The sequence below is a fragment of the Diachasmimorpha longicaudata genome, chromosome 10 (assembly GCF_034640455.1).
Source record: "Diachasmimorpha longicaudata isolate KC_UGA_2023 chromosome 10, iyDiaLong2, whole genome shotgun sequence".
NCBI lineage: Eukaryota > Metazoa > Arthropoda > Insecta > Hymenoptera > Braconidae > Diachasmimorpha > Diachasmimorpha longicaudata.
In genome coordinates, this window is record NC_087234.1 from 4,327,238 (window position 1) to 4,351,362 (window position 24,125).

At 40.8% G+C, this 24,125-nt stretch overlaps 3 protein-coding genes across 24 annotated transcripts; 1 reads left to right on the forward strand and 2 right to left on the reverse strand.

The window, feature by feature from the left end:
• Positions 1 to 904: 904 nt before the first annotated feature.
• LOC135166421 (carbohydrate sulfotransferase 11-like) lies at positions 905 to 4,988 on the forward strand. Of its 2 annotated transcripts, none has more exons than XM_064128628.1 (5): positions 905 to 1,061; positions 2,938 to 3,302; positions 3,541 to 3,828; positions 3,952 to 4,187; positions 4,364 to 4,988. In XM_064128628.1, exons 2-5 carry the CDS (start codon positions 3,003 to 3,005, stop codon positions 4,527 to 4,529), a joined length of 990 nt encoding a protein of 329 aa, XP_063984698.1. In that variant the 5' UTR covers positions 905 to 1,061; positions 2,938 to 3,002; the 3' UTR covers positions 4,530 to 4,988. The 2 variants fall into 2 exon arrangements, with proteins under 2 accessions (XP_063984698.1, XP_063984699.1); XM_064128629.1 differs by lacking the exon at positions 905 to 1,061 and adding an exon at positions 1,279 to 2,380.
• On the reverse strand, positions 4,970 to 12,461 carry LOC135166412 (uncharacterized). Of its 13 annotated transcripts, XM_064128601.1 has the most exons (11): positions 12,344 to 12,461; positions 11,792 to 11,962; positions 11,182 to 11,245; positions 10,986 to 11,101; positions 10,185 to 10,766; positions 8,634 to 9,389; positions 7,917 to 8,478; positions 7,026 to 7,810; positions 6,875 to 6,956; positions 6,081 to 6,804; positions 4,970 to 5,499 (listed from the first exon to the last, which is right to left on the reverse strand). In XM_064128601.1, exons 2-8 carry the CDS (start codon positions 11,834 to 11,836, stop codon positions 7,644 to 7,646), a joined length of 2,292 nt encoding a protein of 763 aa, XP_063984671.1. In that variant the 5' UTR covers positions 11,837 to 11,962; positions 12,344 to 12,461; the 3' UTR covers positions 4,970 to 5,499; positions 6,081 to 6,804; positions 6,875 to 6,956; positions 7,026 to 7,643. The 13 variants fall into 13 exon arrangements, with proteins under 13 accessions (XP_063984671.1, XP_063984670.1, XP_063984675.1 ...); XM_064128600.1 differs by having other exon boundaries at positions 6,081 to 6,956; XM_064128605.1 differs by having other exon boundaries at positions 6,081 to 6,353; positions 6,668 to 7,810.
• A 131-nt stretch (positions 12,462 to 12,592) lies between these two features.
• LOC135166409 (probable Rho GTPase-activating protein CG5521) lies at positions 12,593 to 23,853 on the reverse strand. 9 transcript variants are annotated; one of them, XM_064128583.1, is made up of 14 exons: positions 23,777 to 23,851; positions 23,493 to 23,697; positions 22,703 to 22,813; positions 22,585 to 22,602; positions 20,340 to 22,214; positions 19,957 to 20,088; positions 19,026 to 19,355; positions 17,817 to 18,685; positions 16,986 to 17,042; positions 16,694 to 16,804; positions 14,836 to 16,601; positions 14,549 to 14,685; positions 14,342 to 14,470; positions 12,593 to 13,928 (listed from the first exon to the last, which is right to left on the reverse strand). In XM_064128583.1, exons 2-14 carry the CDS (start codon positions 23,596 to 23,598, stop codon positions 13,762 to 13,764), a joined length of 5,808 nt encoding a protein of 1,935 aa, XP_063984653.1. In that variant the 5' UTR covers positions 23,599 to 23,697; positions 23,777 to 23,851; the 3' UTR covers positions 12,593 to 13,761. The 9 variants fall into 9 exon arrangements, with proteins under 9 accessions (XP_063984653.1, XP_063984652.1, XP_063984658.1 ...); XM_064128582.1 differs by having other exon boundaries at positions 23,493 to 23,853; XM_064128588.1 differs by having other exon boundaries at positions 19,026 to 19,271; positions 23,493 to 23,852.
• Between the last annotated feature and the right edge of the window lie 272 nt (positions 23,854 to 24,125).

Sequence of the window (24,125 nt, forward strand, 5' to 3'; positions counted from 1 at the left end):
CGTCATCTCCACGAGTCATTAGACGACTAAATCCCGTGCAGTCTGACTCGGAAATGTGTAGAATTCGTCGTGGATAATGGCTAAAGATAATTGAAGTTGTGTTGCAAGCGCACGTCTCGATTCGCGCATGATAAAAAACCGAAATAAAGCGCGAATTCTTGATTCAACCTTGGTAAATGCCCGTGAGCTGGATAACCGGTTTGCGTTATATTGGAGAGAACGAAATGCAAAGTTTTTCCAGTTGATTCAGATATTAATTTTTGATTTTACTGTGAGACAGACTCGTCATTAAAAAAAATGAGTAATTGTTACGCTGGAACAAAGCGTCAATTAGAGAAAAATTACCAAACGAACTTGACGTTTTACATACCGTTAGAAAATCATACGAAAGCCATTTTTACGGTGCAAACCGTAATTTTTTTCGCAAATCACGCAGAAATTCAAGTTTATTTCATAATTTCTCTGTTCACCACAATTGACTTGAGACTTATCAAAGGTTTTGGGTAATTTTTCCTGAACTTTTCTCCCTGTGCAGAATATTTATTATCAGTCTAATGACAGATCGATTGAATTCTAAAAAAGTGACAGATTAACAGAAAAACAGAACAACAATGCGGAATTCGTATCCGTTACATTCGTCCCAGTCTCAGGAAAATTCCGAGGAGGCATGAGCACAGCTCCGTGAAAAGAAAAGGGATAAGTATTCCGGAAGAATGAAAAAAAAGGCGAAAGAGAATGCGGAGGGAGGGCTCCAGGTAAACGGGGACGCGCTCAGGTCCTTGTCTCGTTTTCTCATTCCGATGTGCACGTTTACATTCGTGTTTTCAGGGCTGACGGCTCAGTAGCGCGCTCGGTCATTTGATTTGGCTGAGATTCGCGCAATTAGCAGGTGAAATAGTGGTGGATATTGAGAGGGGTCGAGCAACAGTGACCGCGAATGAGCGAGTAACATCGGCTCACTGCTCATGCAGACGCGGTAATTTGTGCAGAAGTTGTGATTGCGCTGTGAATGGATCACCTGTCAAGGATTTGCCGGCAAGGGGTCGGAGATTGAAGTTCAGGTAATAATGATCTGCCATTTGTAAAGATTTTTTACCACACATCAGCAGTTCAATTGCGCAATTTTAATGTCATTAAAATTCTTCTACATAGAATAAGACCTCTCGGATCATTTAATAATTATAAATTATAATAAAAAACGAACGTTGTTGTGTTCTCCTCATTAATTTTTAATATGAATGTCACAAGAATTACTTGAAAAGGATTTATTCCTCGGGTGAGTCGAAAAATATCTCCAAATGTTGGAACACAGGAAAAAATCTCACATGTCACTATTGTCCTTTTGGTGCTGAAACCAAAGTTTCAATCACTGTTGCCATGGGATATTCTCCTTTGCAATTACTCGTAATTCAACATTCAATGAGTTGTGGAAAATTAACTCGTCACGCTTTGCCATTCATCCACTAGAATAATTAATCAGGCGATTGATTCTACTGGCGCCTATTGGAAAATTCAATACTGAAGGCAATCGCATACAAAACTACGTACATCTTGTAAATTTCCATTGACGTCGATCAGAATACAACTCGATTTTTGTAAATTATACTATCTTAAAGGATATCACGTCTACAATAAATGATAATAATTATCATTAAATAATTATGAGAAGGAGAATCAAAGAATTGAAAATATTTTGCGTTTACCTTTTACTCCGGATCATTTTTACTAATTTTTTTTTTGAGAATTCGTAATACTAAATGATAACAGTACTTGGGCGGATCAAACACGAGGAAGTGTCCTTGCCGGGACTATCTACTTTCAATTCTTTTGCAAAGTTCGGGGATTTATGGGCCCAGGTGCTAACACGATTACTATCAAAATTCTGGGCCACTAATTTCAGTGATTTATTTCTGTAAGGAGACAAAGATCCCGAACACATCGAATAAAAAAGTGTTTGGCGGTCAAACTTATACAGTTATACTGTCCCATTTGTTCGTTTGTGCGGGTCGAGGTTTTCTTTTCTTATTAAATTCCAATCGCGCACGTTTTCGGTGTGGAATCTCTCACGTATACAGTAAGTATACGACAGCACACGACTAAAGTCCACCAACTGTGAGCTGGTGGAATACAGCAGGTCACAAAAAACTCATAATTTCATACTTGAACCTCACGATTATCGCTGGCAGTCGTCAGTCTTTCAAAATAAAAATTTGACGAATGTTGAATTTTACGTAATTTAAGTTGTATAATTTCCATTTTTGTCGCTGCAATTTTTGAATATATTGGACAAATTTGATGGTATCTGAGAAATTATACAAGTAATGAAGCACATACGGTGGAATTACGAGTAACTGGACTTGCTATCACTAGTTATCGATGGGTCAGTTATTTTTATACTTATGGGAATTTCGTTAATTCAGAATATTTATATTATTTTGCATTCATACGCAGAGAAATATCTCGAAAAAACCGCGGAAAACGTTACGAAAAAGATTAATTATTGTTAATTTGAATAAGCCCATTAAGTAAATTTTTTAAATTCATTTAATAAACATGGAAGTGACTAAGTAAACACCGAGTATAACATCGGCTTATCTTTGTTTAATGTAACAGCCATTTATCCTTTAAACGAACGATTTCTGAATGTCATGAATAATTTGTCTATACTTTAAATAGAAAATTTACAACAAAATAAATCGAGAGGGATTTAACGCTCCCTAAAGTGCTCAAAAGCTTCGACTTTGAAAGACTAATTATCAATTAATCAAGAATTTCTCAACCGTTCGTCGATGGACAATAAATTGTTTATGTTCGAGTTCGAAAATTCGAGGAAAAGTTTAGGAAATTGTTCAAGAATAAAATTCAGTCCCTAAATGATACCAAGACTCTTAAGCCCCACTCCACCCAGCATTCACAAGTCGCTGTTATCATCTCTAGAGTGGAAATTCTACGGGACTGGTGCAGCAGCCGGGCTGAATCAATGAGTGGAAAGGCAGCGTACCATGACAGGATGGAGAGTAGCATTGGGCATGACAATTTGGACTTGCGTGGTGGTGGATTTGTTTGTGATGGGGGATATCAGTTTGTCAGGTGATATTCCCAGACGAAAGCCACCTTACTCGGTCATGGGCTCCAACGCCCTCGAGAGATCGGTCCTGGTGGATCGCCAAGAGCGCCTGCAGCTCAACTGCGAGGAGGTCATGAGAATGGACAGTCTTGACCTGGAGAACCTCAATCCCCAGGACTTTCGTAATATTTTGGTGGACGAGGCCCACGAATTGCTTTACTGCTATGTACCAAAAGTAATAAACGTACAATGAATAATTATAAATAATTAGTAATACTTGGGGGGAGGGTGAGGCAATAGGGACATCAATGTGATTATTCATTGGAGAAAGCTCGCAAGTTAAGAATTATTCAAGAGGTGTAAAAGGGTCAATTGATGGGGCTTTTGCAATTTTTAATGAAGATCATTTCCAGGCCTTAAATTATTCGGAATAAAATTTATTATCATTCATTGATTGTTATGCTTATCGACAGGTAGCCTGCACCAACTGGAAGCGGGTTCTTATGATAGCAACAGGCAAGTGGTCTGGAAGCGATCCCCTGGAAATTCCAGCCAATTTGACACACGCCTCCGGAACTTTTCTGCGTTTAAGTAACTTCTCAATGGCCGAAATTGAACAAAAATTGGCTACTTACGATGCACTCATTGCAGTTCGGCATCCACTCGAAAGATTGCTGTCAGCTTACAGGAATAAGCTGGAGACGAGAGACGAGACGAGTTCAAAGTACTTCCAAACTCGTTTCGGAAGAAAGATCGTTAAGGTGCGAAACAGAAACGAAAACAGAAACATTATTTTTTGTTGGCTGATGTATTCAGGAATTTTCCAGGATCCGTCTTGGTGGATGTTCTCCATGTTAACAATTTTTTTTTATTCCTCTTTGCAGAGATACAGAAAAAATGCCACCAAGGAGTCGCTGAGCAGAGGCGATGACGTGACATTTGGGGAATTCGTGGATTTTATCACGAATTATGATGATAACAGGACGACCAATGAACACTGGAGACCAGTCAGTGAATTGTGTCTGCCTTGTATAGTTAATTATAATCTCATTAGCAAGTATGAAACGCTGGTGGAAGATGCCACTGAGGTTCTGGAAAGGATTGGGACGGGGTACATTAGGTAATGACTAAATTTTTGTTTTGCCGCACTGGGGGAAAAGGAAACTTTTTTATAATCAGGGAAATTAGGTAAATGATCTATATGAACTCCTTGATGATCTCCTTGCTCTAGTTGCAGTCGTGAACTTTTTTCGAATTATTTGCGGATTCATGTTAATTACATTCTCGTTATTCCAGTTTTCCATCGAAACCAACAGGTCGCGAGCCGACGGAAAAAAAATTGGAAGATTACTACTCCAGGTTGTCGTTCAAACAACTCAGGAAACTAGCAGAATTCTACAGGATAGACCTGAAACTGTTTGATTATTCGATGGAGGATATCCTGGGATTTTCCCTTGCCTAGTGATATTTTGAACCTAAATTAAATTGATCTTGTGATTCACGCATTGCTCATTGGAAGGGGTCTTCATCGTGATGGATGAAGTAGTCACATACGCCTATGTGCCAATTTTATTTTCGATAAATAATAGCAAAGGGGGTGATCGGGTTGAATTTCTCTTTCAGTAATTTCGTTTCTAATATTTTTGTAAATAATTTTGTTCTAATTTGTGTAAATAGAAGAAAATCCAGTTCAACTGTGATTTTATTACTACATAAAACATAACAAAATGCAGTGGGTCGCCTTTGGCGTGCGCTGAGACTGAGAAGTTTCAGTTCGAAGAAGTTTTAGAAGAGAAGTTGAACCCTAGAACCACTAAGAATGATGATTTCGAGTCCCCTCAGGTATAGAGTAATAAAATCATTATTTGTAAAAAATAAGTGCAATAAACTAACCACTTATAATTAGTGTCTTATAATTTTATTTCTGTTTTATTCATTGAAAGCGAAATAGTGAATATTGTCGATCAACTTTCCACGAAATTTGACTAACAAATTATTTTTATTTACTTCGATACTTAATTGGGCATGTATGCAACGAGGATTTCCGTCCTTAAAAAATAAGTTTATCAATATTTTAGACAACTCTAAAATATTTTTTTTCCGGCGACTAATTTCTCAAAGCTATTCAATCCCTTTTGGATCAGGAGTCGGGTGATTTGTTGTTTCAGAGTTCTTCTCAACTGTTTCTGTACCCGCGTTTTCTTGTTCTCCATCTTTTCCGTAACCTTTCCTCCCTTTCATCGGGTGCAGTGCTTTCATTTTGTCATGGAATTCCTCAAGAAGCGTCTCTTTGAATTCTTTCTTTTTCTTCAACAAAGTCACTATAGTATTCTTGTTATCTTCGCACTCCATTGGCCCTGAGAGGAATCTTTGATGCAAGTGAGTGGCCATTGGGAATAATTTAAAGAAGGCTGATAGAAATTTCTGAAAGGCTGAGAACAGAATAACGAAGGAGACAATAATAAATATCATCCAACACAGATTGACAGTGTTATCGAACACTGTTTCGGCATTCTCTTCTTCAAAACACTTGAGGCCTTTATGGCGCTATCAGGGAGAATAAAAAAATGAGCATATTAATCATTTTTTATAAATCAGTTCTTTGATGTACGAAAAAACCAGACATCAATGTGGTCATTCATTAGTTGCATTTGCAAACGTTAGAACTTATAAAGCTGATGATCTAAGCTCAATAATATTTTTTTTATTTCAAACTCTGCACTCAATCATGAACACTCACTCCCTTGAAAATTAATGGTAATTTTTCCTACGATTAGAGAAATCCAAAAACAATTCGAGAATAATTCTGGAGCCGGGAAACATTTTGAAATAATTTTTGAGAACTTGGAATTTTCTCCGAAGTTTGTCAAGAATGGAAATTATCTATTTAATAGTGCCTGTACGAGCATTTTTAGATAATTTTCGTTCTATCTTTAAATGTTTATAACAATTTATTCATTTGGCGTGGAATACCTTGTATTGATCTCAAATGGTGGCAGGATCTTATACTTACAGGTGAAGCAATTAATCTCTCCGGTTTTTTCGATTTGACGATTAATTTCCTTGATTTCCTTGGTCAATTGTTTATGTTCATACTTAGCACTGTCATAAGATTGGGCAAAAGCACTGCCAATCGCGGCCAAACCGATGAACATTACTATAACTTCGCTCTTCATGATTTTTTTCACGCTTTCAACGCTAGGAGATACGTTTTTCGTCTGCTAATCTCTTATACTCAGCTTCGGAATTTCAAGGAAGTCTTTATCAAGGAAGGCCGTAAAAAATGCTGTAAACAATTTATGGGCATTTCCAGAAAATGATGTGGAACCTTCGAGTTGGAGAGACAAGAAAAATTTTATTTCGTAAATAAGTTGTTGAAAATTATCAATATTCTTGGAATTTGCTTGTTTTTTCGCTTCAAACATCTGGTGTTTCTATTTTACTGAATTTAAAAAAACGGCTCTCTCCTAACAAAAGAACGTATAATAAATAATTAAAACTTTTATAAACTGTTAATCAATGATGAGAAATAAAATATGAGTTTGATCGATAGATTGAAAATTTATATTTTGCGATCGTTTCACCTCATATCGAGATTACCATCCTTAATATCATAGCTAGGACGATTTGGCTGGCGCCATTGGATTCATGAGACGATTTCCGATTTTTCTCGGGGTCCGGGAATTTTCTAAAATCGATTTTTTCTTTTTTCGCGTTTTTCTCAGTTCCTGGGCTTCCTAGATGAAAAAAAAAAAACCACCCAGTCAGTCACGTCCTCCGTGGTAATCCCTATCGACAGGTACGTACACCATCGCAGTTTATCCGCCACCGCTGTGAAATTTTCCGGTTGAGGCCGATCCATAAACATCAGCGATTTCCTCGTTAATCCCTGGTTCAATCATTTATTTGTTGAGTTATGGGTTAGTGGTAAAGGTGGTACACAAAGGTCACAACTTACCATAGGAAGGTTCTGCTTGTTGCACAGAGAAGCCACTTGGCACCTCATTTATTTAAAAATAAATGACAACTAATGAAATATTTGAAGCTCTATCAAAACCACTACGAATCGAGTACAAACGATAGAATTACAACTTCATCAAATTTATTACCAATCAAATGGTTCTTTAATATACACAAGTATTTTGAACGAATGAAACCATTTCAGGTATTTTTCCCCACTGGGTATTCACATGTCAAATGTGCGTAGAGAAAATAAAAAAAACATCTGTATAAATGCTATCAAACTATGACTTCACGCTGTGCTAAAAATTTGAAAACTTATATAAATTCATTTAGCCGTCAATGAAACGAACTTTAAGATTTGTTAAGGCATCAATGTGTTGCTTTGAGGCCCTCACAGGCCCTCAATACGTCTCAATCACAGATGTTCACAATTTTGAACGCTATTTTTTGTTACCCACAGACAGTCGCTGGTTTTAGGAACCATACTCACTTTATTTCAATACTGCTGTATCTAAGGTAGCAAAGGAACTTTGAAATTATACAAAAATCATTTGTCGTAACGGAATCAGATGTTAAGAAAAACCATTAGAAGGAAGACATACAATAGACACTTTTAGAACTGTTTCCTTCTTTTGCGACTGGCAGTCCCTCTCGGTGGTGCCTTCCTCCTACGGAGTTGGGCAGCGTAGTCTATTTCTGAATTTTTTATTGAACTTAGGACGGTGAAACTACGAATTGGAGAGTCTGGTATGTCTCTGGGAGCTGATCGACTTCCACCTGCTGGAAAAAATTGCTTTAGTTTATTTACACCTTACTAATGGATGGATTGACGATTTCTTTTCTCCGGCCCCTTCGTCTTCAAATCTTAAAAATCCCCCATAATTACCTGTCTCGCTGTCATTAATACATTTTGCCACGTGTTCTTCGAACTCGTGTCCATCCCTCGTCCAATAATTTCCACACTTCAGACACTCGAAAGCGTTAGCAGATCGTCTGCCAGAGGAAGGTCCCCTGTTACCCTCCTCTTCATCGCCTTCATTCCCATCCGCAAATGAATCCCCACAGTTGGCAGCATGAGTCTCGATCTCGTCGCCGTGAGGAAAGTACTTCGAGCATATGGGGCACTGGACCCCCTGTTGTGCATTGGCTGCCACAGCAAACATGTCCTCGACCTCATCAGCACTGGGAGTCGGGCGATTTTCAGAATCCCAGTTGAGAATAGTCTTCCTGGTAGAGTCATCTTCCAATTCGGTTCTTCTGCCCAGCCTCGCAGGCCCTCCAGCCTTGTATTTGTCTCTCCTCTCCTTTTCTAAGGTCGCCATGCCCTCCTTGGCCCTTATCAATTGCTTCTCCTCCCTGATCCTCCGCTGGACTCTCTCCTGCTTCTCTCGGTCCTCCTGGTCTCTTCGGCGCTTCTCCACTTCTTTCTTTTTTCGGTCTTCCTGAGCCTGCAATTCAAATTGCAAGTCGGGGAGAAAATCAAATTGAGATTAAAATTTGATTTATGTACGTAATTGACTCAAAAATTTGGAAGCTTAATTTTGAACGATTGCAGGGCTTCCAGAATCATCGGTAAAAATATTTAAATTACTCGTCAACTCACCTCGACGTCCACTACTGTTGAAACAGTCTCAGATCTCGTTCTTGCCTTCTGAGGGACAAAAATTGGGGAATCATCCTCATCGTCGGTGATCAAGGCTTCGATCTCGTCAGACGTCAAGCTCGTTTCTGGTTTTTTTCTGGTGATCCTCTCCACAGACAACTGTGGTCTATTGCTGAGCAAATTCGATACTCCCACCGTTTTTCGACTCCTGGGCCCTCGAAATCTGGAGGGATTCGGGGGTGATATCCTCCTGGGGTACACGGGCTCATTTTTGACACTCGAACCGTCTGATGGCGTTGAGGTTTTTCCTCTCAGCTCTGGGGGAATTTCCTGGGGCTCGAATTCTGGAGAAACGTCGCGAGTCGACTTTGCTACCTGTGGACCACTGGAGTCTCGACTCTTTACGGGACGCTTCCTAGAAGAAGGGGTCTTTGGTCGCTCCATCCAGTTTGCGTCCTTGTTGTCTGATTTCGTGGACTCGTCCTCCTCCATTGGCGATTGCTTCAGCCTCGGAGTAGTCCGGGTACGACGGTTTGACGCGCTCATCACCGGACCCAGAGCACGACATTCCGAGGGCTTGGAGCGCTTTCTACTAGACTCGAAGTCTTTGTCGTCGTCGTCATCATAGACGTTGCAACTCAACACTTCGGATTCCGGCTTCATCGCGGATTTCTCCTGTGATTGGGAACGTTCCGGGATTTCGCACTCGGGACGGATGACCTTGTCGAGACTCCCGTTCCAGGTACCTGTTGCCATCTGCGAGGAGAAGTTAAAGACAAAGTTTGTATATGTCTACTTCAGGGATTTTGAGATTAAAATAATTCCGACGAGATTTTTCTGAGGAAAATTCTCGTCCCGTGAGGTGAATGCTATTTTTTGTCTGAGAGGAAAAGAGAATTTTTCAGGGGAACACTGCAGAGCATTTCGTGAGAAGAATTAATTTGAAAAATCCCAAATGATTTTTTCCACCGAATTTCAGCTGAATTGTTTTTAGAAATTTAGTATTTTCGAAAGAAAAAATGTTTGAAGAAATGTGTCAAGTGGGGAAATTGGCGATTATATAATTCTATGTGCAATCCACGAAATTTCCAAGACTTTTCTCGTTAATTAAAGCGCTGAGGAAGTGAGAGGTGCAAATGAGGAATTAGAAAAAAAATTATTATCCTAGGTAAATTTCGTTAAATAATTACGAAATCAAGTAATTCATCCTATTTTTCAATTTATAGTTACGTTACTAACTGAATCAAAATCCCCCTAATCCACTCAATCCCCTGAAATTACCAAGACTTTCATTTTGTTAATTAAAAACTTTATTACTGAATATAGCAAATACAAGACGTTACGAACAGGCACACCCTAATCATCACACTTTGAAAAAGAGAAATAGGAAAATTATGTATCGTAAAAAGGGTAATAAATTGGTCCAAATGCAATTGGATATTTTAAGAATAGCATCGCCCATTCAAAAAATCTCCATCAAGCAAACATTGGAAGATACGAGTGATATCAACGATTGTATCGGCAGTTAATTAATTGCTCGGAGGAACCCACCTTGATGGGTGACCCCCACTCGACCTCGTTACTGTACTCATCCTTGTGGTCCTCGTAGTATGATATGTGGCACTCCATGAGGCTCATGTCCACGAATTTCTTCAGTTCATCCGGTATCTGAGGCACACCATCCACCATCTTGTACCTCGCGGGGGGCCGAGAGCCCTGAAAACGCTGGAGTTTCTTCAGAGGAACATCTTTTTCCTGCTTGGGATCCCAGGGGTCTATCCTCCATATCTCGGTTCTTAGCCCCTGCAGTAAACTCGGCAGCTTTTGAGGTACATTCTGGATTTTCTTGGGGAGGTTCGTGACACTCTGGCTCGGCGAGGGTGTCTCGGAGGTAGCATTAGGCATCCCATACCTGGGGGGACTTGGGGATAACACGTGTAGTGGCCCATCAACGACGGCTGGCTCTGATGAACCCTCCGAAGATTTCTGTAGCTTATCTTCTGGGGACTTTTTGTTCAGAATTTTTGAATAATTGGAGAATGTTGCTGAAGGCCGCTCTGGCGAGGTGGAGTCTCGGGTCGACCGAGATGGTTTGTGAGATGTGCCTTCCGCTGGAGGAGTCGATGGAATGATCTGAAAGAGGGGAAAGTGTCGACTTGGGTAGTTAGAGGGCCCGAATTTTGTAAAAGAAATCTCCAAAAGAAAAAAATTGGGTTTTTCTGGAGATTCAATTTTTCCAAGCTAAACAATTATCGACGATCACCCTCGTAACTTAATTATCATTAACGATGAGTTTTGCGATTTTTTTCTTGTTTTCAAGGAAATATATTATGTTGCTATTAGAATATTTACCTCGGACAAGGAATTTTGATGACTCATCTCCCCACTGTTATTTATTGATGCATTGTAAGCTTGAATCATTGCACTCATCTCCTCGCAAGTCATACCATCCTCGTAGAGTCCCTTACCTATCAGGAGAAGCCAAGATGCGTTAATTTAAGTGAGCAGAACTATTCTGAAGTCATAAAAAAAATTAATGAGATCTTACCAGACAACTCCCGTTTCATCTCTCCCTCCCGCTTCTCTTCCGACGAGCACGTCCTAGCGCCGACCTAATGGAAATAATAGAATTTGATTAGAGGTGAATTTTGCGAAAGTAGTCAATAGCGAATTCATGCTTATTCATTTATTCAATACGTCAAGAATTTCTCCTTCAGCTGAGAGATTTATTCAATTTCGCGACGATTTCACTGGCCGCCATAACCTCAAAAAATTACTAACGCATCAGCCAAACAAAAGAATGTAAATAATAATTTGTTTGAGGATTGAGGTGTAAACTCGGAGGTTGATATGGGCTAGAGAATGCTCAACCATACTCACAGATTCCGCGTAGTTCATCTCGCTGCAGATACAGACATTTACAATTATAAAAATTGATAACACAACGTCAATTGAACGTTGCAAACCTCTCTAAAAGTGCGCTTGACGTTGTTTCGTATTTCCGTGATTCATTCGCGGTGATAGATGATAAAAAAAGTGATTATGATCACTGATAACAAAAAAAGCTGTCAACGCTGCGCGAGGAACAACAAAAGATAAGCAATTGACCAGACGATTGGTTTTCGCCCTTTACTAGTGAATAATTAAAGACGACTTACCATTGGAGAAGCATAGGATTTCACTGTGGATAACCTCGCGCCCATTGGTCGCACCGGTCAATGAACTCCAATGGGTTCTGAGGGCTGCGAGGTCGTGTAAAAATGTAAATAAACACCGGGGAAATAGCGGTAAAATAAATGCAGCAGAATTCGTGGAACTTCATGGAAAATCTTGGAACATTTTCAATATCAATTTAGGAACATTGTAAACAATAGAAAAAAAACTCGTAAAATTTTTGTGATAGCAAAATATTGTTTTTAGAGAACTATTAATTTAAAAAATGAAGTATTTTTTTCTAAAATTATTGTCTTCAAAATTGTTCTGACTAGCATTAAAGTTAAAAATTAAACGAAGGAAATTATTAAGAGATCATTTTCTTTTCTGTAAAAGAATAGAAACTTCCACAATTTCTTGATTGAGACTTCCACAACTTCTTGATTGAATGAAAAAAATAAAATCAATCTAATTAAAGATTCTTTTCAATTATCTAACTTAAGAATTTGGAAAATCATCAATTAAGTTGGTGCTTAGGGGCATAGGTAATGAAATACTGTTTGGCCTGTTCACAAATTTTTCAATCGTGTCCGGTCGTCCACCGACGTTGACACCACTGAAGACAGATAAATTGCCACTGTAAACTGGTTGACCACTATTGGCTATTGTGCTACAGCCTATTGTTGTGATAATAATACGGATGAGTAACAAGTCAACAATCGATTACCTTGAAACACAGGATGCCCTAAATTTCAACTGAAATATTTCACTCAAATGATGACACTTTGGAAAACAATAAACCGCAATTTTTGGTTGACATTTGCTCGTAATAATTTATTTCTCGCCTCATCCAGGGTAAAATTAATCCTAGATGTCTCCATACTCAACCAATAAACGATAAAAATATATTATAATCCACCAGGACAATAAAAATCACCGTCGCATAGTTAACTGATCTTTTAAATTGATAAGTGGTATCTCCAAACATTAAGTACAATGTTACGAATGTTTTTCTTCATTACTCTCTTTAAATAACTTCCATCGTGCGGCTGATATTTTTAATACTTAAAGATCCACACTTACGTTCAATTAGTTGAGTTTAATTAATATTTGAATTTTGTTCGAAGCGCATCGTGCGATTAAAATTCATTCGATTACAATTACGAACTAAAATAGAATTTTACTTGATTCCTCATAAATTTGTTCCTCCTTGCCCCGGTGTGGCCCTCACCTATCGTACAGTGACTTATGTACATTACATACAATATATTTTCTCTCTTCATAACTCTCTCACTCGTCATCAACATCTAGTCGGCTAATTAGTGAAAAAATAATGCTGCTTTGGCCATGATTTATTCTTAAGATTTCATGTTTTCTCTCTTCATCTCAAAATTTCTTGAAATGTAATCAATTATGTTCACCTAATTAATTCAATCATCCAATTAACACCTAAGTATCCATAGAGTCTAGTCTCCAAGTGATAAAAATTCAACTGATTTCAATTAGTTGTTTGGAGTGCGTGAAAATGATGATTTTACATTGCTAGAAGTCAATTCCTATCGAGCAAACTCACAAAGGAATGTTTCACTTTTAATTTTTGGTTCAACTGAATCTACAAAGTTCAGTGATAAATGATTCAAGTCAAATAGACACAAAAGGTCGAGAAATATTTTGTAAAAAATTTCATTGACTACGAAAACACTCCTCGATATTTTTCCTACAATTGTTCAGTGATGTCAGTCAGACTCAAACATTTTATCACCACCGAAATGAATTTCACCGCCGAATTTGACATTTTCACGAATTATAATTACTTATCATCCTTTCAAAGTGATAATCACTCGGTGTCACAATAAATTACTCGAATTAAACAGACATAAACAAATCTGTACATCGTAATAGAAAAAGGTAAAACTGAATTATATCTAAGGGACGGAAAACCGAAAACGCCGATATTAATAAAATAATTAATATTTCATTTGTATCTCGGACTGTCTGGCGGTGTGGACTGCTGAGTACTGCTGTTCCGATGTTTGGGGCCCGTCTTGAAGGACATCTTCTTCAGGGGTCGAGGCGATATACCGTGCAGTGCTGGACTGTCCTGAGTGTCAGCGCTGAACCAAACTCTGCTACCGTCAGAAGCTACAGGTAAATAATTGTAATTAATTTCGATTGTTAAACGGAGAATAAAGAAGCATTGAGAAGTTTGATGAGTTGAAATTGCAATGGCGAGGCCGAGAACATCATGAGAGGGACCACTGAAGCTGTTGGAAGCATCGCAGAGAAGGAGCAAAACGTTTTACAGCGTTATTCGCAGTATTACACGTCTAGGAAATAACTTTGGACCAGCTGTGAATGAAGTCCGGAAAAATTTCCTTCAAAACATTAATTCTTCCAAAAAATTTCTCGACAAAAATTTTTTGTTCACTGCAAAACTGTTCCAGCCCTTCAATAGCGATCTGTTTCGAAGAAGAAGAAATTCAAATTTCCTAGTTGATACTAACTTGTTGGACCTTTAACAGGGTGGATGGGGATTAGTGGTCTGATTTAGTCACCTCTGTTCGTGCGATTATCTACACCACTCGATGATGAATTATTTCGCAGACTGGGACGACCGTGATGTGAGTCCAGGAGGGCAGCAGCCAGATTCGACGATGCTGTTGATTGAACACTTGCAATCGACCCTGAGAACCCCAAACAAACAGGCGGATTAATTGAGGAACTGAATCAATGAGGGTTCAAAGATTGAGAAAAAAAGTTACCAGTGACAGATGATCCTCCACTGAATGGACTTATCGGCTGGACAGGTGCATAAACATTGGCAGCGAACTCTTCGAATGTTGTTGATTCCTTGTGATTTCTCATAACTATATCAATCGAGCGATTTCTCTCTTCGTAACTATAAAATTCAATTGATTGAATGGATACTAGTCTTGACTATTACCATCGATGCATAAATTAATGAAGAACTAAGCTACGCAAAAAGCTTTAAAAATTATCAAATGAAGAATTTATTTAATTATGCCAATTCCCATCCTCAAAAACTTACTAATGTTGATACAATGACAGCGTTGACCTCTTGGCTCTGCTGGCAGCGAGTGCAGTGGCTCTAACCAGCCCAGGGAGTACATCATCCTCAACGATGCTCTCATCGAATAGTGGTCCAAAGAAAGGTATCTCCATTTTCCTGGCGATTTGCACCCTGTATAGCTTATTCGGCAGAGGATAGATAGCAATGAGTACATCACAAAATTCAGTAGGAATGATGTCCCTCCTGTAGTCCCTCCAATGCTCCGACCAGACAACATGAATCTCGTCATTCCCCAGATGTCGAGTCTTCTGAAGAAGACTCTCAGGACTGTCCGAGGGCATTCTCGTGGCTACGTGAAACAAAATTTCCACGAAAGAGGTGGCAAAATAGGGGGCAGTGGTCCCACTGGCCTTTCCCGGAACAAGGCCCCCCCTGAATCCAGTATGATTCTCTAATTCTACCTCCCAAGCTAGTCTGGCAACAAAGCTCTCGTACTCTTTACTCCCAGTGACATTCCCCAGAATGGAATTCTTGTCCTCCTGACCCTGTCCCACGTATATCACGGCCATTTTGTGTGTTTCCCTGGACCTTTGGCCATCGAGATTTCTCAGCTCCCTCAGGAGTTTCTCGTTCTTCGACAGCAGATGCAAACGCCTCCTCTGCTCCCAACCAGACAGCCCCAGGTGTGAGAACAAGAGTCTGCAGTGGTGGAAGGGTGCTGGAGGTGGTCTGGAAGGTGGTGGAACAGCTGGCGGTGCTCTCATGCCCACCAGTTGATTACAGCACTGGACGTACTCCCTGCAGATGTTCCGTTGGTTTATGATCGCTGTTATTGTCTCATGCTCCATGCAATTGACCGGTGGTGAATTTGCTGGAGCGTTGAGAGGTACCTCGGGATTGGTGAGTACCTCTGGAGACGTGTGACCGATGTAGTTGAGAAGATCGTCAAGATTGTCCATGTCGCTGGCAGCATTGGCAAATGTGGGTAGAATTGTTGGATCTCTGTGTCTTGTCAGGTGTCTAGGGGGCTGGGTGGTGCTGAGGGAGTCGTTGTCCTCTTGGAGATGCTCCAGGGCCTTCGATGGCTCTCTGATATCAGTCCAGCAACTCGAGTTCATCTCCTCCTGCTGACGGTAGAGTATGGAGCAATCCCAGGCTGCTTTTCCTGCGAGATCTCTCAATAAAACTCTGACTGTCGAAGGGGCTGTCACGAGACCTGATGAGTCTGTAGGGTCCAGGGCCTGCAGCTCGACCAGGGACATTATTATGGTGTTCGAGAGCATCAACAGCTGGATGTTTGGGGCATGAAATATCGCTGAGGACAATTCATCACCGTCGATTCCAGGTACATCGTCAAGCTCAACGACTGTTGATGAGAGTCTGGCTGCTCCCATGCCCATGGGAAAGTGACCCAGGTGATTCACCAAGTGCATAGTCACCATTTTTGCTGCCTGTTGCACTGACTGGTTGTTGTTGTGGCGGGATGCACTTGTGATGTCTTTTCCAAGGTCATCGATACTTATGTCCTGATCGAAATCGTCTTGCTCGTCGTTCTGATGACGAGAGTGACGGGAAAGATCGTGGATCGTTTTGTCGGATTTGTTGTGCATTATGTTGTCGAGGACTGTGAAGATGGTGAGGAGAAGAGGTTTACCTTGGAATGTTGTGGAGAGGACCTTAGGGCCCAAATGCATTGCCCATTCACCCAGACAGAAGAGCATTGATGTTGTCAGGGCACTTCGACGCTCACGAACTGTCATTGTGTCCAGAGTTTCCGAGAGAATCTGGTGATTCAAACGATTCTTTTATAGCCACTATTTAATTAGTTTAGATAATTTAATTGATAATGATAATTTTCTTAAACATTCTTTTTCACCTGAATGATTTTATAGGAAACTCTTGGATATATTTCCAGCAAGACATTCGCCTTATCACACAGGAGGATGAGAGAATCACAGGCGACCTGAGCCACCGAAGGATGTGTTGCCTAAAATCGTAGAAACCGAATTCAATGATTTAGAAAATAGGTTAAAAAAAAGACAAAATGCGTATTAATGGGGAAAGCATTAGTCACGTGAAAGCACCATGAACAATAACATAAGCATTACGATGCAACGACTGGAATAGAGCATGACATTTTGGTGCATCTAAGAGGTGTGCTAGACTACCTTATACGGGAATAGTGCATGGAACCGGTCCCTTCGCCTGCCAGCCCTGTGTGCCCTCTGCCAAGCCAAGCAAATGAGTCTTGCTAATTCCCACATGATTGTACTAATGGTATTCTACTGGTGACAATACGTATGAAAAAATCGTATAGGATTTTATGTTATGCGCTTGCTTTTTCCCTTGAGCGCTTAGAAATTTCGCGGGTAATTGAAGAGGGTGAACTATTAAAAAATTTATGGATAGAATATATTTATACAGATTTTTTCATACGTGATAAGCCTCCTCTGTTCCATTGAACTATTATACATTTTTGGCGGTAGAGTCAAGAGAAAAGAACGAAGAAGAAAGAAAAGAGTATAAAGAACATGAAATCGATTAGAAAAATAATTTAGAATTCATTTGCATTTGTATTCCAAAAATGCAAACTAAATAATTTCAGCCACTAATTTCACAAAGCATTCAATACTGTACTTTTTAATTTTTAGATGAATAAGCCGAATGAAGGCAAATAAAAGGATAAAAATAATGAGTAAATGAATAAAAAATTAAACTTATGAAACTGAATACCATTTTATCGATCTATCAAAAACAAATAAAGGAATTGAAAATATTTTTCTCATCAATTCGTGTTTCCAAACTACAGCCAACTGCAGATTAAACCATTTAAGGTAAAAAAAAATCGAAAGTGATCAGGAGAAGAAAGAATACCAAATGTTCCTTGACATTCTCAACTCCAAGAATAAATAGCTTCAATTCTACATCATTTCGCCCCAAAAAATTATGAGTGCCATCACCTCCAATGCTCGAAACCCCCAAAATCCCTAAGAACTTACCCTCAAAGCCTGAAGAAGAACAGTGACGGCCTCGGGAACCTTAGGATGCTGGCTCTTATGGCACAACTCTCCATAAGCAAACATAGCAACACTGGACAACGCGATACACCTGGCAACCCCAGTGGGTTCCCTCCTGCAGCTTCTCATCAGAATATTCAATATCAATTCCTTGGCATCAGGGCACATGATGGTCTCAATCTCACAGGCATTCGGTTGAAAGACAGGAAAATTTCCAGCTGATATAGGGAGAGATAGGAGAGATCCCAGAATGGAGACAGCCTCTGTTCTAGGTGCCTCGACATCCTGACTCCCCAGGATGCTATTTGCTGCATGAATATAATCGAGAATGAGTAAGCTAGACCCTGGCAGCTTGAGACTGAAAAATCTGGGTCCAGTGTACTTGATCAAAGCGTGAATGACTTTGGTATCGTTGCTGGTGATTCCACTGTGAACAGCTCGATAGAACAGCGTTAGATGGGCCTTTGGTAGACTTATGTCCAGTGGTTGAATAGTGAGGAGGCATATGAGACGATAGGCCGCTAGTTTTCCCACCTCATAGCGAGGTGGCAGTTGAATGGCCTTGAAACACCAAGGCGCTATCACGGTCAGGGGGGGAATCAGCTCTGGAGCTGGAGGGGTTACCTGATTGTCACCGGATACACCCTGATTCAGTCGAATTTTTATCAGGGTATGGGTTAATTGGACCAGGTATTCCATTACTTGACCATGCAGTACTGGATCCTGGATGTTGTTGACGTCACCCAGGGCTGAAAGCATTCGCCTCCAAAGGACCACTGCCACGTCTGGCAGCCAGCCTCGAACGTTACCACCTGCCATCACTGATCTTCTTTCCGATGCGTCACTCGTGTCTGGAAGAATTGAGAGGGTGACGGCTCAGAGGGTGGAGATCTTGAAGATGTGTCGTTTTTGGAGTTTTTGTTGGGAGAAAGGATTTTTGAGGCATTGTTTTTGGTATTGAAGTCAATAAAAAATCATACAAAAACACTGTTGAGATTTTTCTCATCACAAGGTCTAACAAAGCCAGTTAGTAATGACTTTTCACAGCCAACTAACACAACACTCCAGACAAAAGCATAAGCAACTCATTATTGTTAGTAAAACATCATAAGTCAACAAGAAAATTCACTATAAATTATTTTCTCTCAAAATTGAATTTATTCGGAATTTCGGGGGATTTGCTCTACATACCAATGCTGCTGCCATCAATATTCTCAATCTGTATGGGACTGTCTTTGTTGGAGTCTACACCACTGCTGGGTGTCGGTGATGGACACCTAGGGGTGGCAGGTTCACTGTCAGGAACAACAACACTGTCCAATGATTTGGCGCGTCTCCCAGCCAAATGTTTCCTCCTTCCAGCAGCTGTTGGTGTTGCATTCGTCGCATTGTGGTTCACCAGTTTAGCCATGTCTCGTTCAATGGAGAGGGGAAGTGCTGCACGCGATGAAATGGATTGGGCTGAGTAGGTGAATATGAATGAAACCGAGAGTTCACTCGGTATGAGAGAATTATTTGCGACTGGTAGAGAGAAAAAAGTAGGGTACAATGAACATTTGAACTTATCTAAATATTTTCTATTATTCTGTTCACAATTCTGAACTTCAACTTCACTTATTCATTAATATAACTAATCAATGCGATAACATTAATTAACTGGCAAATTGAATAAACAAATGTAGTGGATTTACTCATGTATTTAATTACTTTTTATGTTTAATAATGAATAATTGAATAAGCATAACGTCCATCCTATCCTACTCACATAATTAATGATTTTAATTGAATGAATCGAACGAATAATTAATCAATAATATTTACATAATTAGTAAGTGTGAATTGATTCGGCTATTAATCATCTTGAATTAATGGGTAACTTTCAGCAATTCAAGACCACAAGAGCGAAAGGGCTATTTATATCGTCAGTGTCGCAGTATTGTGCAGCTGAAAAAATTGACTCAGGGGAAAAGAGAGGGTATAAATAAACGCCCTGGTCGAGGGTTCTAACGACTTCAACCCGTCTTCATCTGAAGCTTCGCAGTTGCTAATGAGATTGGAGTGGTCAATTTTATGGAGCTGCAAATGGATTAGTTAGTACGTAATTATAATGGAGATCACTCACCAGGGATTTCGAAGTGAGTAACTTGTGCTCGATTTTTCTGCAGTTTTGTACGACTCTTCATGCTGTAGATGTTGTTATCACTTACACTGCGCGGTAGGGGTCGGTGTTTTCGAAATTCTCGAGATGGGTGGTCTGCAAAATGATGTTTGGCAGAGTGATGACGTTTTAAAATTTTTCTTTTAAAAATTTAATTAAAAAAAATTAAATAATCTACTAAACACGTTTTCAATCGTCAGGACTCCATGACAATACAAATAATCTATTCTGATAGTTTTAAAAAACAAACAATACGGTAAAAAATATTTTTCCCAAATATGAATTTTTCTCTAATCATGAATAAATAATTTATAACCATAATAAATATTAAATCCTCGCTTTCTCACCTGGAACATTCTCCTTGCTGATATTACTGGTCTCCCTGTCGATGCTCCCCCTCCTGGGGCTCTGAACATTGCTGGCAGAAGCAGTTCTGCAGCCTACGCCCCGTCTCTTCTTGCTCTTCTGCTCGCTCAACCTGTCCAAGGGCAGATCATTCAGGTCTAGGTTATAAACATGCCTCGCCAAAACCCTCGTCAACGTATCCAGAGTCTTCGCCCACTCTCTGATGAGTTCCTCCCACTGAGTGAGACTCGTTAGCACCTCCAGAAACTCATCCCACAGTTGCGTCAAGATAACGACATTGAGATTCGCCTTAATCCAGGTGACAATCAGTGTCTGAAAGATTGCGGGTGCTAGCTTTCCCCCGATACTCTCGTGGCTTTTTCTCCTGGAGGAATTGTCCCCCAGGACTAATGACGTTATCTGGAGGAGGACTCTCAGCAGTTGATCCCACGTGTTGGGTTCTAATCTGGCGTGCATCACCACGTACCTATAAACATTGAGCACCCTCTTGCAACTGTCGATCTGTTCTTCAAGCAGTGTAGCACTGACAAGCCCACCCGAGTTTTCCAGGAAAAAGACATTCGAAGCCTGTGTGATGAAGACTTGTAGAACATTCTGCAGTCCAGCCCTGACGAACAAGTTCTCCCTGTGAATAGCCCCGAGATACGAATCATTCCTGAGTCTCGTCTGCCTCCAGCTGTCGGAGGGGCTCTTATCACTCTCACCCTCTCTCCTGACCACCTCCTCCCCATCCTTCTCTTTGTGGCTCTCCAGTGGCTCCAACATAAACGGCGGAATCTCATTCATTTGCACCCAATCCTTGTAAACAGCAATGGCCTTTCGAATGGCCCCAGCATGAGTGAAGTCGAGGAGGAAAGCCTGTCTGTAAATCTCATGAACAAAATTCACATTATCCCGGCTGCCATAGAGTACCTCTCTCACTAGCAGAACAGCAGCTTGCCCATCGTCAGCCTGAACATCCTGATGTGGTACATCAGGGGACAACGAGTTAGAGTCGACACTCTGATTGATAGATACTCTTTTTACTTCATTGTCGTGCTCATCACTGGGTGTCATCTGGGAGTTGACAAAGGGTCCGTCTTTTTTGGTGACGTGGGTGAAACTCGCCAGCCACTTTATCATCGCCACTTTGCAGAGGGTGTAGTTACTTTGGGAATTTGGTGACTGTGGTCTCATCGTTGGTAGCTCTAAGTTGGGTTTGTACAGGGAAAAATTGTCATCGAATTCTGGACAAATGTATCGCAGATATGTGGCTTTGAAACGCTCCAGGAGGAACTGGAAGCACTTGTGCTGACGTGTGTGCTTGTCCCTCCACTCGACCTTGACCACTTGAGTCACCATGAACTCCAGAAGTGCTTCGAAGAAACGAAGGGTCTCATTGTCGAGGGGCTTTTCGCCGCTCTGCACTGGTAGCAATGGGGTGCCATTTGGCTGAGTCACTGGACCCTGTTGGGAGCTGTTGCAGTGGAAGATCGAGGTGACGTGCTGGGTGTCGAAGAACTCTCGTTTCTCCTTCTCCTCAGGATTCGGGGGATTTGGAGGGCTCGACTGGCTTGGCTTTGATCGACGGTCTGGACGAATGGTGGGTGGGGGCGGGGGAAAGCCTGGGACGAGGGACGCAAACATCTGGTGGATGTGGTCCGGAGCATTGTCACCCAAAGACTGGTACCAGAGAATGAAGTAACGAAGCGCCTGGCGGCGTAGCTTCCAGCTGTTACCTGGGTGCAAGAGTTTGTGGAGGATTCGGGCGAGGCTGTGACACTGCCAGCGACGATTCAACAGCTCTGGGAGGAGCGTCAACACTTTCTCCAGCAGCTGGAGAACCTGCTCGAGCTCCTCACGGTGAGCTTTGTGCACTGAAAGCGGTTTACGTGGCTTAGGGGGGGGGTTTGATTCCAATGAGCAACCATTCAATGATGTTTTAATTTGGCTATTAAATTATGTGACCTTTTCATTCATTCAAATAATTGTATTTTCCCCCCGCAACGGATGGTGAGAAAAACATTCGGAAAGTTGCGTTAAATTTAAAAACAATCCTATAATATTAATGTACAATGTCCCTTTACAAGAGAATTTAATCCAAGCAAGACATCAAGTGAAGAAAACGTGTCAGGCGATTCTTCTACGCAGTCCAAAAAATTATCTGCAAACAAGTCCCCTTGACATCGTCCCAAGGAAATCTTCTAACTACTTATTCACACATTGCACTCAGTCAAATGAACTTACCAAGATGGAAGGATAGCTCTGGTAGAATCGACAGCATAAGAGTGGGTGAGCAATCATGGCATTATTCGTTAATAATTAGAATTGTTCAATGAAATTAATCAAGAAACGGTTCAATTACCTCTCTGTCGAAGGTTCGCCTCAGCCGTGACGAAGCAGTCATATAGGATGAAGTAAACATGACTGAAGTTCCCCTCGAAGAAGCCCTTGGCCTCGTCGGTGTCCACATTCTCTGAAAAGTCATTAAAAAAATTCCGAATGAAAAATAAACTCCACGTCAATTCCTGAGGGCAATCGGTAGGCAGCAATAATTGTTTGCGGGTAATGCGAAACTCCAGACTCGCCATGTGGTTTCAGATAAGACTTATCATCACCACAATTATTACGATTACATTCCTTGAAACGCAACAGAGCATTCCTTTGAGGAGTGAAAAATATACGATTCTGACATAGCAATAACAATTTCTTTTTTTTTATTATGCTTAAGGAACACGATAAAAATTCATTGCATGCAAATGAAGATGCATGAAATTGTTTGAAAAAGCACCCACATTCAGGATTTTCACCTAAAAATTAGACGAATAAATGGGGATCATTGTCCTAGCTGTCAATAATGACAAATGTCAATCATGAATGGAGCTCTCAAGCATGAAACAGTCGACTAATCCTAGAAAAATGCGGATAAATTGTGCGTAGGATGACAGCCAACACTTCCACTCCCATTGCCCCAAGAAATGAATATCCCCAAGGTTAAACAAACTTTCCCAGACACCTGCCAAACTAACAATCATTCTAACGACTTCCGACAAGTGTTGACTTGACAGGTTGACATCGGAGTGCGCCAGGTCTCCTCTCTCCTCCGAAAAATATCTGTAAATCATGGAGTTCTCCAGGCAGAGCTTGCAACTTACCCAGAACAATCTTCAAATGCTTGAACCTCGTTGCACTGTCCTTCTTCACATCTTGTATCTTTAGCGTCGACTTCTTGACGTCTACATGAAGTTTCTTGCTGAACATTGTGATGATCTAGTGCGCGCCGCCGGCGGCCGCGACGATATCCAAGTTCATCGAGCCCGCGGGAAACATTCCTCATGAGTCACTGAAACCTCTCGACAACTTGTTCGAACGATTACGTTGACATTAAGTTTTGGGGAATAATGACTTATGAATTAACAACTAAAAAAAATCCCGTTACCGTCACCATTGGGTTGTGTACGAATGAGAGGGGTACTCGCACACCTCCCGATCAGATGTACGTGACAGACGCCATCTTGGAGGCATGCGTTTGTGTGGAATTTGATAGGATCGGCAGAGATTATAGAGGAGATTGCTGACGTTTATGGAGCGGCTTCAACCGCGAAATTTCCTAGTGGCGGCGCCTGAACTACAATGGTGAACGTGGCTGTCGGTACAGCATTAAGGGATTTCTCTGGAGTCGGTTCCTACGTTTTTCGCGTTTTTCTCGGCTCCTGGACCTCCTAGGCCAAAAAGGGCCTGAATTAGGGATCTCCAGGTTTTTGCCCATATCTAAGAATATAATATAG